The sequence below is a fragment of the Aulonocara stuartgranti genome (assembly GCF_965226115.1).
Source record: "Aulonocara stuartgranti genome assembly, chromosome: 8".
Taxonomy (NCBI): domain Eukaryota; kingdom Metazoa; phylum Chordata; class Actinopteri; order Cichliformes; family Cichlidae; genus Aulonocara; species Aulonocara stuartgranti.
Window position 1 is genome coordinate 15,528,721 of NC_138959.1, and position 14,304 is coordinate 15,543,024.

General features: G+C 42.7%; 1 protein-coding gene across 1 annotated transcript in view; it reads left to right on the top strand.

The window, feature by feature from the left end:
• The window catches only part of lrp2b (low density lipoprotein receptor-related protein 2b), a gene marked incomplete at its 5' end in the record, with an annotated part of 43,873 nt that overhangs the window by 16,234 nt on the left and 13,335 nt on the right, over nt 1-14,304 (top strand). Inside the window, 26 exons of the mRNA XM_082545035.1 lie at nt 52-265; nt 1,066-1,302; nt 1,422-1,613; nt 1,724-2,196; nt 2,597-3,044; nt 3,136-3,301; nt 3,426-3,584; nt 3,678-3,967; nt 4,100-4,303; nt 4,429-4,671; nt 4,979-5,104; nt 5,199-5,318; nt 5,514-5,645; nt 5,787-5,988; nt 6,092-6,387; nt 7,433-7,949; nt 8,274-8,429; nt 8,614-8,784; nt 8,918-9,141; nt 9,231-9,408; nt 9,500-9,696; nt 9,926-10,171; nt 10,618-10,746; nt 11,601-11,720; nt 11,872-11,988; nt 12,110-12,226. Coding sequence (XP_082401161.1) covers nt 52-265; nt 1,066-1,302; nt 1,422-1,613; nt 1,724-2,196; nt 2,597-3,044; nt 3,136-3,301; nt 3,426-3,584; nt 3,678-3,967; nt 4,100-4,303; nt 4,429-4,671; nt 4,979-5,104; nt 5,199-5,318; nt 5,514-5,645; nt 5,787-5,988; nt 6,092-6,387; nt 7,433-7,949; nt 8,274-8,429; nt 8,614-8,784; nt 8,918-9,141; nt 9,231-9,408; nt 9,500-9,696; nt 9,926-10,171; nt 10,618-10,746; nt 11,601-11,720; nt 11,872-11,988; nt 12,110-12,226 — 5,674 coding nt within the window. The remainder of the gene's footprint in view (nt 1-51; nt 266-1,065; nt 1,303-1,421; nt 1,614-1,723; nt 2,197-2,596; nt 3,045-3,135; nt 3,302-3,425; nt 3,585-3,677; nt 3,968-4,099; nt 4,304-4,428; nt 4,672-4,978; nt 5,105-5,198; nt 5,319-5,513; nt 5,646-5,786; nt 5,989-6,091; nt 6,388-7,432; nt 7,950-8,273; nt 8,430-8,613; nt 8,785-8,917; nt 9,142-9,230; nt 9,409-9,499; nt 9,697-9,925; nt 10,172-10,617; nt 10,747-11,600; nt 11,721-11,871; nt 11,989-12,109; nt 12,227-14,304) is intronic.

Sequence of the window (14,304 nt, forward strand, 5' to 3'; positions counted from 1 at the left end):
AACTAGAAATGTGATCACTTTAATATTTTCAGTTCGTTCTTATTTTCCCAGATTGAGCGTGGCACTATGGACGGGGCAAGCCGTGTGACAGTGGTCAGCAGTCTGTCCCATCCATGGGGGCTGACTATTTACCAAAATTACCTCTACTACACTGACCTGGACTATGAGGTCATTGAGAGGGTGGAGAAGGACACTGGCGCCAATATGGTGGTGATGAGGAGCGGCATGTCTGGCCTCCATGGTCTCAAAGTGCATGCAAGAGACAGTATGTGAATCAAGTGTCTTTCAAATAACTACAGAAGTGTCCGTTCTTTGGGTTTTTGGTGTTCTCATGCAGACTGGTTAGATTATATAACAATTAATACCAGCCAGTGACTGAGGGAATGATATTTAGGGCTAATTTTATTTCTTTTTCTGAATCTAGCTTTTTGTGTTTTGCTCATAACATTTTCTTGTTTTTCACAAAAAGTAAATGATCTTTCATTTTGGGAGATTTCACTTGTGTGTGCATACTAGAATATACAATACTGTCTATGTTTGTGGTTTTTTTTTATTGAACATATCTGTACGTAGTACTATATTTTGGCCTTTTTTCTATTCTCTTACTCATTTTTTTTTCACTTTTCACTTTTTCTAATATATCTCTAATTCACTTTTTGTTCCTGTTCTTTGTGCTGCTGGAACAAGTGAATTTCCCCACTGTGTAAATCAAGTCTACATCTATGTCTTTGTCTATGTTAAGATGCATTTAAGTCTAGGACTCCTGACAAAAAAGGGTGCGTCACCTCTGTGTTTGAGATAGATCGCAGAATACGAAGAAGACAAGTATGTGAGGATATTGGGAAGCAGGTTTAATTAAAAGAAAAAAAAAAGTCCAAACTTAGTTTATATGATCAAAGATTTTCTCTTGCTGAAAGTCACAGATTCGGCACAACACAAAAATTACTTGTATAATATCAGTCAAACCCTTTTCATGTCAGGAGATCTGGTATAAATTCTTATTCTCCAGTCAAATATGGGCATCCAGTAACGCTGGCCTTCGCCACCCTGTCTTTTCCACCTCAGACTCAGCAGGAACCACTAATGCCTGCAGCTCCAACAACGGCGGCTGTCCGCACCTCTGTTTGCCCAAACCCGACAATAAGAAGACCTGTGCCTGCACTACAGGGTTTCACCCATCTCCAGATGGCTCCAGCTGCCAAGAGTATGAATCTTTCGCCGTTGTCTCCACTCGCTCATATATCCGTGGCTTCCACGTAAACAGCTCTGACCACTCTGAAGCTATGGTGCCTGTTGGCGGATGTATGTTGGCTTCTTATTGTTGTGAAATATGAAGTTCAAACCTGTTTTCATATTATATAGCATAGATTATAATCATCAACTTTCCGTTAACCCAAGTTCCTCTCTGATATTTTTCTCAGCATCATATGTCATTCATGATAAGGTGGATGCCCACATTAAATCTGGCTATGTGTACTGGACTGAGAACAGCACCTACTCCACATACAAGGGTATTTTCAAAGCCAGAACTGATGGAGGGCATTACACCAGAGTTCTCCCTTCAGGAGTTGGCGTAAGAGGCATTCAGGGTCTGGCTGTTGACTGGATTGCAAGTATGTGGCAACATCCACCAACAATTTTATCCATCCACCTCCACTAGCATTAATGTAAAATGTAAAGAATCTACAAAAATAATGTAGAATTTCTCTATTTACTTTTTCAGATAACTTGTATTTCACCAATGCTCATAAAACCGAAACCTACCTGGAGGTGATGGCCATCAACACGACCTTCCGAATGATTCTCATTAAGTCCTCTGAGGATCAGCCCCGGGATGTGGCTGTCAGCCCTAAACTTCGCTACCTCTTTTGGACTGATGCTGGTCAGACACCGAAGATTGAGCGGGCCTTGCTGGATGGCACAAACCGCACAGTGTTGGCATCAGAGAGCTTAGCGTCACCTCGTGGCCTAACAGTTGATTACAGTAATAACTTCCTCTACTGGACAGATGATGTTCTTGATATGATCTCACGCATGGCCATAGACGGCACAGAGAGGCAGATTATTCGGTATGGGAGCCGGTATCCATCTCCAATGGGACTAGCTATATTAGGAAACTACATTCTGTGGGTGGATAAAAGGCTTGGAAAGCTCTTCCAAGCCAGTAAGGACCCAGCCAATACCGACCAGCCAGAGGTGAACATTGAATTTGCCTAATTTAGCACACAGTTGTAGTTTTAGCTGTCATTCTCTCCAGTGATAGCTTACAATAATATAAAGTACAGGTAAACAGAAAATCCTCTTTTAAGAATCTGGAAATTAAATACATCTGATGTCAGTTTTTGGTTTACTTGCTTAATAGTTAAGCTATAATATAACATAATATAATAGTGCTCGTCAAATTTAGCTTGGGTACATAAGAACCGTTTTTCTGTCTGTAGTATTGTAAGAGAAAGTTTGAGCTAACAGCGAGCAAAAAATTGGCATACTTTTTGTGATAGCAGTTGGAATTAGTTGTGGGCATTTAACAATCATTCTTCACTTGTGCTATGCCTATGCTATCTGACAAAGAAATAACAACTTTTGGTGTTACCAGGTAATCCGAGACAATCTCGATGAGCTGATGGACGTCACCATCTTTGACGCACATGTCCAGCCTACATCTGCCAATCTGGTAGGATTTAACCCATGCCACGAAGACAACGGACGCTGCCAGCAGCTCTGCTTTGCCATTCCAGACAAGCAAGGACCTAAATGCGCTTGTGCCCACGGGACACTTCTTGGTAATGGAGTATCATGTGGTTATGAACCGGATGAGTTCTTAGTTTTCTCCACAGGCTACACGCTAAATAGCCAGAGGTTAGACCCAACGGATCATAGTCTACCCTATCCAACTGTGACCTTGGGCAATGGCGTAATGGGCCTGGATTATGACTTCCGAGAGAAACGAATTTTCTTCATGCAGTATGTCGGGATAGGTCGGAGCAGGATTGGCTACATCACCACAACATCTGTCACAAGCCCCCCTGTCACTATCATCTCAAGTGAGTTAAGCATTATCACTCTTCACATTCATCATTTCATTTTTCTCATTTGTGACTTTATTTAATTTCAAATCCTCTAAATGCTGCTTAGATTTGGACAATCCAGAGGGTTTGGCATTTGACTGGATAAACAAGCGTCTTTACTTCACCGACAACTTTAAACGTAATGTCCAGTCGATCGGAGTAGATGGAGGTAACCGGTCAATCATAGCCCCTGCAAACTGGCCCAAAGGCATCGTTGTTGATCCATGCTATGGGTAAAAGCAAACTAATATTCTCAAATGTCCAAAGATTGAAGATGACTTTCAGATATTAAACATGCTATCAAGTATAGCTTTGAGCTCCCTCTTATTACTCTGTCTGATGCTTCTCACTTTCCAGTTACTTATATTGGACTGACTGGGGATCTCCAGCTAAGATTGAGAGGGCAACACTGGGTGGAAGCTTCCGGACTGTCATCATCAGCACGGGTCTGACATCACCCAACGGACTGTCTATAGACTATGAGGAGAGGATGCTCTACTGGGTCGATGTTTCACAGTATGTCTAGTTATTCTCATATAAATTAAAAATTAGGAGAGAGACAGATTATGCAGCAGATTTTCTTTTCTTTTTTTAAATTTCTTTCTACAGAGACAAGATTGAGCGGTCGACCCTGACTGGTGAGAATCGAGAAGTGATCATGCAAGGGCTCAGCTATCCATTTGGTATAACTGTCTACAAGCAGGATATCTTCTGGACCGACTGGACTGAAAGAGGTGTCTTCAGGGCTAGTAAGAATGATGGCTCTGGCTTTACAGTGCTAGCCCAGAATCTGGAGTACCTACCAAAAGACATTCACGTTCATGCTGAATCAAAGCAGGAGATTTGCTCCAGCTTCTGTCAGCAGTTCAACGGTGGCTGCAGTCATGTCTGTGTTTCTGGTAAGAGCAGGCTTTTTGATGCACAAAAAGGCACCAAATCCCACCTTAAGTTGTGTAATAGACAACAGGAAAAAGACAGCAAATATACAAGGAATCTTACCTCAGGTATCTGTGTTACCTGTGGTTTTTCAGGTCCCGTCGGCCCTGAGTGCCAGTGTCCTCATGAGGGGAACTGGTATCTGGCAAACAATGGCAAAGACTGTATACAAGACACGGGGAAACGCTGTCAGGCAGATCAGTTTACCTGTCTCAATGGTAACTGTATCTTAGCACGCTGGAAGTGTGATGGCTACAATGACTGCCACGATAACAGTGATGAGCTCGAGAGAGTTTGTGGTGAGAAATCTGGACATTTTTTTTTCAAATTGTCTTATTTAAACAGACAAACTTAGCCAGCCAAGAAGCAAACAGCTATACCAACATCTGCAAAAGCCTTCATGTTTCTTTTAACCCTTCCCCAGCCTTTCACACCTGCTCAGCCACAGACTTCACCTGCGACAATGGGCGCTGCGTCCCACTCAGCTACACCTGTGACTACACAAATGACTGTGGTGACAACAGTGATGAACAGGGCTGCCCCTTCCCCACATGTAACCCTGCTACCGAGTTCACCTGCGCTAACGGACGCTGCATCAGCGCCAGCTTTGTCTGTGATGGCTACAACGACTGTCGGGACAACGCTACCTCCGACGAAATCAACTGCCGTGAGTAATGACGAGACTAATTGTTGGGCTTAAGATTTGATTATGTTAAACAATGAGATGGTTACTGCAAACACAGAAAAAAATAAAAAAAAAGATGAGATTGAAGTCACTGTTTTCTCCATCCGTTCCTCCCCAGAAACTAAAGTTGGACAATTTCAAGTCAAATACTGTGCCCGTACTCACACCTAAAATGATTCTATATTGCTAAATAATAATGTTATAAATAATGTTACGTATGTAGTGTCAAAGGGCTGCCAGTGGCCTTGGGTGAATGATCCGATCTGGTGTCTTTACAACATCTCTCCAGCTGATCGTACATGTCCCAATGGCCAGATCAAGTGTGACAACACCAACATCTGCATCTACCCTGGAAACCTATGTGACGGCTTTAACAACTGTGGAGACAACAGTGATGAGAATCCTCTCTTCTGTGGTGAGCTGAGTCAAAGAATGTAGCTTCAGCTGATTTGAACTGCACATCAATAAAGATGTAAATCTATGCAAACTTGCGCTTATGTGTGTTACAGCGGGGCGTACATGTGCTCCCGATCAGTTCCGTTGTGATGTAGGAAAGTGTATCCCTCAGACTTGGGTATGTGACTCCATCAAAGACTGCACTGATGGGACAGATGAACCTCCCTCTTGTGGTGAGTGCTCAACATTAGTGCAGCTAACTTAAATTCAAAGACTTTTATACTTTAGGTTTGATGTGAGTTTCCATAGTGACTCGTGTTTTGCATAAGGAAGACACACTTGTATGAAGCAAGCCAGCCCTTTTTTTCTCTTTCAGTTCACACTTCCCATCGTCATTAAAATGTGATTCTGTGTTTTCTACTGTGCAGAAGATATAATCAGAACATGCAGTCCAAACCATTTCACTTGTACCAATGGAAACTGCGTCCCTGAGTCACTGGTGTGCGATGGCAACAATGACTGCTGGGATAACAGTGACGAGGCTCCTGAGCTGGAGTGTGGTGAGACACCAGTTAGATATGTCGTCATTATTTGTGCAGCGTTAGGCTTCTCAATATTTTGATTCGTTTATATAATCTCAGGTTAGCATTCTCACACACTTTCATCAATTTTGCTTTTTAATATCATATTGTCACCTGGAGGCCAACGAACCTGTAGTTCTGACCAGTTCACCTGTCCGACCTGGTACCCGGGCCATCCACGCTGTGTGCCTTTAAGCTTTGTGTGTGATGGGGAGAAAGACTGTGCCAATGCAGCTGATGAGCTCCAGAACTGTCCCAACCGGACCTGCCACATGAATGAGTTTGCCTGCGCCAACGGGCTTTGCATCCTCATCCCCTTCCAGTAAGTGTGGCACATGTGTGATTGAATAAAAGTAGAGATGCGTTTACTGGTCTCGAGACAAATTCTATTGTCAGGCAAGTAATTAATCACTACTCTTCTGTAGCTGTGATCGCGTGAATGACTGCGGAGATGGCAGCGATGAGTTGCGCTGTACATATGATACCTGCAGCAGCAACCAGTTCACCTGCAGTAACGGAGCCTGCATCTACTCTTTCTACATCTGCGACGGACAGAACGACTGTTTGGATGGTTCGGACGAGGCGGACAGCTTGTGCCTCACGCCTCAGCCCACCTGCTCTCCTCAACAGTACATGTGCAAGTCGGGAGAGTGCATCGATTCCAATAAGGTGTGCAATGGACAGAAGGACTGTCAGGACGACAGTGATGAAAAAGGCTGCGGTAAGAGGCAAACAAATATGGAAAACTGTGGGACATTTTTGATAGAATTTATGAACTGTATTTCCTTGTCATACAGCATCTAAAAGAAACTTTGGTTCCACAAATCTTCACATGCATATGGTTAAAGTATATTTAATGAAAAAAGATAAGGTGTCACAAAAAGTATATTTGTCAATCAGACCAAGCCTATGTGCTTTCATATTTTATGAAAATGTTTGCTTTTATAAATATATGTATATTTATACAGGTTTCTTTGTGCTACATATTATAAATACTGATGATTTATTCTGAAAAGATGGAGTATGTAATGAGACGTATTTGTCTGTCTGTCTGTTTGTTTGTTAGCAGTCCAACATCCACAGTTTTCAAGATACACATTTGCAGATTTTGTGACAGTAGACACAAAAAACAGCTCAGGATGATTTAATTTTGGTGAAAATCAGAGGTCACGTCAAATATGAATATCTGTGAAAATGTTTTATGGATTGTCCTTAAACTTGACAATAAAATAGAGGGCCTTGGGGGACGTGAGTACCTGGGTTGGCTAAGCAGGCCAATCTTGACCTTCAATGTTTGCACCAAAAGTCAATTTAAATTGAATCGAATTTTTTTTACAGTTTATAGAAACCAAAGATTTCAGTCAATCACCTCCAATCACCTCCAATCATGTGGGCAAAGATAATAAAATACGCAATTTTAGTACACAATACTTTAAAGTCATGAGTCAAAGGTCAGGGTGACACAAATGAGGAAAAAGGCTCATTTGAGATTCCATTGGTTAATCTCCACATTTTAAAGCAATATATTAGTCAGTGGAAAACATAAGCACTGTCATTGTTTGAGCTCTTTTAAAACATTCTTGTTTCAATACAAAATTATACAATTTCACTATGATAAACCATCAGAGTTTTAGTATAGCTCTTGCCCTTCATGCAGAGTTGTGCTCTTTGAGTGCTCTTGTTACCTGTATTTTTGCTGCAGGTCTTAAAACCTCATCCATATTCTGTCTTTGCTCAGCTTCTCACTTTTTCTTTATTCTCTTTAGGAATTAATGAGTGTCTCAACCCAGCAGTCCACAAGTGCGCCCAAATCTGCACTGACACCCTCACCGGTTATTACTGTTCCTGCAACCCAGGCTACCAGCTCATGCCAGATGGCAAAGCCTGCGAGGACCTCGACGAGTGTGTCAGCACACCCGCCGTCTGCAGCCAGATCTGCGAGAACAGTTTTGGCTCATACCACTGCAAATGCGCCCCAGGGTACATCCGCGAACCGGATGGACGCACCTGCCGTCAGAACAGCGGCATCAACCCATACCTCTTGTATACCAATCGCTACTACATCCGCAATTTGACCACTGACGGGTTACAGTTGAGCATAGTCCTGCAGGGCCTGACAAATGTGGTGGCATTAGAATTTGATCACTATGAGAAGAGGCTGTACTGGCTGGATGTAGGGGCAGGAAAGATTGAGAGGATGCGCTTCGATGGGAGCGACAGGGAGACGCTGGTGAGCAACGATATAGGAGGAGCTGAAGGCCTGGCGCTGGACTGGGTTGGCAGGTTTGTAAAACAGGAGAAACCTAATAGATAATAATCTGTTACATATAAGTATTTAGGTCATTAAGTAACAAGAAGTGATTCGCACAATTGGAAAACAATTGTTTGCACATGTACTCCTATTTTATTTTTTATAACTAGCAAATCGCTCTCAGAGCACAAAATACATCCTGAGTAAACACACACACGCACACTTCCATATATAAAATAAAGAAAAAGAGAATATGAATGGGGTAATTTTTATTAACTTTGCATCTATGTGTTTCACAAACAACATCTTTTTAATTTATATATTTATTTAATTTTTCTCCTTCCTGTCTCCTGCAGGAAGTTGTACTGGGTGGACAGGTATTACAGCTCAGTTCATGTGATGGAGCTGGATGGGCGCTACCAGAAGAAACTGCTGTCGGGACACTTTACAGATAGAAATCACACCTACGTTATCACCAGACCTCGTGCTGTGGCTGTTAACCCTAAATATGGGTATTCACACACACACACACACAGACACACACACACGCACACACACATACAGAGAAAATCTATGATTGACTCTAAAACCAAACGTGTGCAGTTGTTTCTGCCTCCCGGTTTTTAGTTGTTCCCATTCCTTTGCTTCGACTTTTCCTCATCCCTCATTCCTTCATTCCTGCCCTCTTTTGCCCAGATGGCTGTACTGGACCGACTGGGGTGACGCAGCGTATATCGGCAGAGCTGGCATGGATGGAACAAATATCAGTGCAATTATCACAACCAAGCTGGAGTGGCCTAATGCTCTAACTATAGACTACACCAACAACAAGATCTTCTTTGCTGATTCCCACCTTAACTTTTTGGAGTGAGTTCATGAAGTATCCCACAGAACGTTTATTCTGTGTTGCACTGAATTATCTAAACATTGATTTCTCTTTATGTTTCTACATGTGAATTAATCACATTGTGTATAAACCTCCCTATTCTGTGCATCTTAGCTTTGCAGACATGGACGGCCAGAATCGGCACCGGGCCATCGCTGGCTCGCTTCCCCATGTATTTGCTGTTTCTCTATTTGAGGACTGGGTCTACTGGACAGACTGGAACACGCATACTGTGGAAAAAGCTCATAAGTACACTGGCGAGGAGCGTACAGTTATGGGCAACAACACCCATCGCCCCTATGACATTCACGTCTACCATCCCTACAGGCAGCCTCGAAGTAAGTATATGACAGCTGTGTGCTATTATATTCCCGGCATCACAATGGACGGCAGAAGATAATTTATATTTAATCGTCTTATTCCCCAGGTGAGAACCCTTGCTCGTCCCATGACCTGACCTGCAGTCATCTGTGTCTGATCGCGCCTGGAGGGCAGCGAGCTACCTGCGAGTGTCCCGATCACTTCATTGGTGTGGCTGTTGGATTTAAGATCCAGTGTGTTGCTGACTGCTCCAGTACCCAGTTCCGCTGTGGGGACAATGAGAAGTCAGTGTGACAGAAAGTCATGATACTTTACTGTACTGCTTATTAACCATCATTAGGGGTAAAAAAATTTTGTACATTTTCTTGTTCTTAGGTGCGTTCCGATATGGTGGAAGTGTGATGGTCAGTCGGACTGTGGTGATGGCTCAGATGAACCTCAGACCTGCCCACCTCGCTACTGTTCAGCTGGCCTGTTCCAGTGTCAAGATGGCAACTGCACCTACCCTGGCTTCCTCTGCGACGGCCACCAAAACTGCCCTGATGGCTCAGATGAGGATGCTGCTCTCTGCAGTATGACAGTTTCCTGAATCCTGAATACGAACTCTAAATAACTCAATCAAATAAAAATTGAACAGAAAAAAATACTTTACGTTTACCAGATTCAAGTTTTTAACTATGATTCTTTTAGGCCTTTATTTTTTCCTTTTTCTCTTTTTCTTTCTTTCTTTCTTTCTGCTGAAAATGAAAGCCTGTTTTCAGGAAGAGGGTTCAATGTTAAACCTGTTTCCTGTCCTCACAGGCGATCACCGCTGCGCTGGAAACCAGTTCCAGTGTAAAAACAAAAGGTGCATTCCTGTGTCCTGGCACTGCGATGGAATAGTTGACTGTACAGATGGCAGCGATGAAGATGCGGAGACTTGCTCCCAGAAGACCTGCAAACCGGGAGAGTTCACGTGTGCAAACGGCCGCTGTGTGCCGTCAATGTATGTGTGCGATGCCCAGGACGACTGTGGTGATGGATCTGATGAGCCGTATGAAGTCTGCAGTGAGTGTTACTGTCACGCGAATTAAATATGTGCCAACCATGATTTCCTTTTCTTTCCCCCATGTCTGTCTGTGATGAGCACAAAAGGAGCAGCTTAATTGATAATAGCCGTGCACTTTGCAGAACCGCACGACTGTTTAATCAAGCAACGACTTATCTGTTTCAGAGATATACAATCGATTCAGACACAGCGCAGGTGTAACCTGGGTGAATTAATGAAGCTGCACGTAGTGTTGATTTTTCTAAATTTAAGTTGCACAGTCAATCCCTCCTCCCCCTCTTCCGTCTGCTTCTAATTACTGTCTGTCTGGCTCTGTCTCAACTCATCCTCCCTCATTATTTCTCACCCTCTTGTCACCTTGCAGACTTTATTTTCGATCTTACTACTAATCTCACCACTTTCCTTCCATCCTTTGCCTGATGTCTCTGTCGCCTTGTCTCCACAGTGGGTCCAGACTACAAGTGCGATGAGGATACAGAGTTCTCCTGCAAGACAAACTACCGCTGTATTCCTCAGTGGGCCCGCTGCGACGGCTCAAACGACTGCATCGACAACAGCGACGAGGAAGGCTGCGGTCAGTGCTCATGTGTCAGCAGACGTGTCGGGGCTGTCAGACCAGCTGCATACTGCACATGTGTCAAAATCTTAAATTAGTTCCTAAAGATCTGATGATATTGTGGTGTACTTTAAAAGTTCAAGCTCTGCAATGCTTGTAGTTTCTAATCCAGAAAAAGAAATCTGAATACCTTTACAGATCATTTGCACCACTCAATCATTAAATAACATATTTATTCGTTTCAGCCTTGGCTGTAGACGACTTTAAAGCTCCGGTTCCAAAGATTAAATAATAATGGGTGTAATGCAGAACAGTAAAAACAAATAGCAAAGATGCATCATCCTATATAGACAGAAATTACACTGTAAGAAGGTGGTCACACACAATTAGTATTTATTAGTGAAAATGTATCAAGCTGTGTTAAAAAGGCTAAAAACCCATGAAGTTAAAGCTACAGTGTATAAGATATCACCACCAGATGTCAGTAGAATGCAGATTGCAGTCTACTGACAATGTCAGGAATAAATAAGCGTCCTTTTATTTATATTTCCATGTCTCAGAGCCCTGACCGCGATGACATCTTGGCCACTATTTGCAAGATTGTGGGGCTTCCACAAACTGGCGCCGACTTCTATGTATTTTTAATGGATTAATTCTAAGTTTATGAAAATGCATCAATCTGTTGGAAGCTGTAATAACACACTGATCAATTTATATTTATGAGTACAACCTTCTTTTATTCTATTAAGTAACCTAAAAATTGACACACTTTACCTTTAAGTCTTTGGTTTCAGCAGGTTAAAAATCTTATTTCCCAAAATGTTCTCATGACCACATGTTCAAACACCTTTTGTGCTGCTGCTTTATAACAGAGGAAGTGACCTGTAACCCTCTGGGAGATTTCCGTTGTGACAATCACCGCTGCATTCCCATCCGCTGGCAGTGCGATGGCTCTAATGACTGTGGCGACAGCTCAGACGAGAGAAACTGCCGTAAGTTTTTCAGTTCAATCTGTTTCAAAAAATGTCTTCTTATTAAAAATGTTTCTTCTGACTGCTTTTTACTCATGTAGTTTGAAGCCTCATATCACAGCGGCCACACATCTCATATTGAACACGTGTGTGTGTGTGTGTGTCTCTCTAGAGCCAAGACCGTGCTCTGAAAGTGAGTTTCGATGTGACAACGAGCAGTGCATTCCCGGAAGCTGGACGTGTAACCATGTCAACGACTGTGGGGACAACTCGGACGAGCGAGACTGCGGTGAGCAGACGCCTCCTCCTCATGCTAACTCCTCGGCCTCCTTAAAATTACATCCAGCCGTAAACAAAACACACACGGGCGCAAACACACACATCAACATAACATCTTGGCTCTCTTCCAGAGTTGCAGACATGTCGTCCAGGTTCTTTCCAATGTGACTCGGGTCACTGTATCCCCGCTATTCTGCAGTGCGACAACCGACCCGACTGTCTGGATCTGTCAGATGAGACCAGCTGTCGTAAGTTTACAGCGTGAAAATTAATGGCACTCTGGGCCCCCGCAGTTTTATTTATTTATTTTTTTCTGTTTATATGTGTGTGAGGTAATTATTCAGGCTTTAAGGCTTCAAAAGAATGAAAATGTGGCACAACAGTCTAACAGCAGACAGGGATACAGTTTTTGCTTAAAGCTTAAATTGTCATGTTTCGGCTGTGTGGCAGGCAGGAGAGGACCCAAACGCAAACTCACAGAGACAAAAGGTAAACTCAAAAAACACAGCTTTATTGCTGGCGTGAAGTGGGACACGAAAAACAATACAAAACAAACTAAACTGGGAAAACTAAAGCACAAAGAGCCACAGGGAAAAATCACACAGCTATGATGGAGACTACGACACCGACAAAGAGAAACACAGGGCTTAAATACACAGAGGGATAACGAGGGAATGAGACACAGAAGGAGGGCACAGCTGGGAGAAATCAGGACTGGACGAGACAGAGACGCAAAACTAGAAACACTCACATGAGGCATGGACCTTCAAAGTAAAACAGGAAGTATCACACAGAGACGCGAACTAGACACAGTGGAGACAGCAACTAAGAAACAGAGACAAACCATAAGGCAGAGGTCTAAGAACCAAAATACACAGAGGGAAATACTCAGCTTTGAACACAAGAGACTAGACTAGAGGGAGTAACAAAAGACCAACCATGAGAACATAATGCACAATGCAGGGTGACAGAAAACAAGAAACTCAAACATGCAAAGACACACAATAAACAGAACAGAGGGGGCACAGAGAGACATGAAGGGCAGGGGAGACTTAACATGGGTTGAAACACAAGGGGGAACTAATAAGCAAATGAACATAGGAGGCCTAATGAGCTAAACATACTATAAACATCAAAATGAACTAGAACTCAAAACACTGGGTCCTAAGACCCAGGATCGTGACATAAATGAGGTGAGAAACACAATAAGATGGTTTAAAACTGCATATTAGTTTACCCCAGTAATTAAACCACAGAGTAGCTATACAAGATTTATCCTTTTTTCACATTTGAACACACATTGAATAATTTGGTGTGGTTGAACTTTGCACCTGTAGGGCTCTGGTCATCCAGGAAGTGAGATCAAACCATCAACTGCAGTCATTTCCCTGCATTCTTTCCTTTTCTCTCCAGTCATTTTGTTAACTATTATCCAATAAAGCCATAACATGCTTCCAAATTGATTGTAGACTGAAAACCAGTCTTTGTTATGTGCATCCTGTAAATGCCAATTTTCCCAGATATTAAGATTAAATCCAGAATACCTTAGATAAATTGTAACTGCTATTTGAATATATGAAAGTTGGACAATTATACAAGCATTCCATCCATCAGAACACCCTTTTGGGTGGAGCGTTAAGGTATTCTTTCAGCTAACAGTTTAAAGTCAGAGATATGTCTGTTGATATGTTCCTCCAAGGTAATGTAACCAGGGTGGCTTCATTTGCTGTTGATGAAAGCTGCAAGCCATCCGTGTCTTCACTTTCCACACTTGGATTTATTCCTGTTTGCCCAAAGCGCCTCTGAAATGGTAACAGTGGGAATTCAGAGTAATTGCTGTATCCTTGTCTCTGTAAAATATGTAACCATACACTGAAAGAAAAAAAAGTCCCCTCAGCTCTTCTCGCATCCAGCAATCTCAGATTGTCTGTGATGATTGAAGAAAACTCTCTGCCGCTTGGACCCATCTGTTTTTGCCTCATCACTTGGTTCCCCTGTGCTTTCTCTGCATGTCGTCCTTTGATTTCTGGGAACATGTCAGTTTTTGTTCTTCTGGTTGCCATGCAGCAGCAGCAGCAGCAACAGCAGCAGGGCTGTGGAAGGAAAGTGGTAATAACATATTTGTAGAAAATAGAAAAATCTACCCACCAGCATGTCCAAAGACGGCACAAATCAGAGAAAAGTTACCAGCGATAATTCAAATAACTATGGCATTAAAAAGAAAGTTAAAAGAAGTGGACCAACTTTGAAAAGGGGCAGCTTTAAGAGAAACAGTGACCAGAATGGTGTGCAGTGCTGGTTGGTTTTATTTCTCCACTGATATATC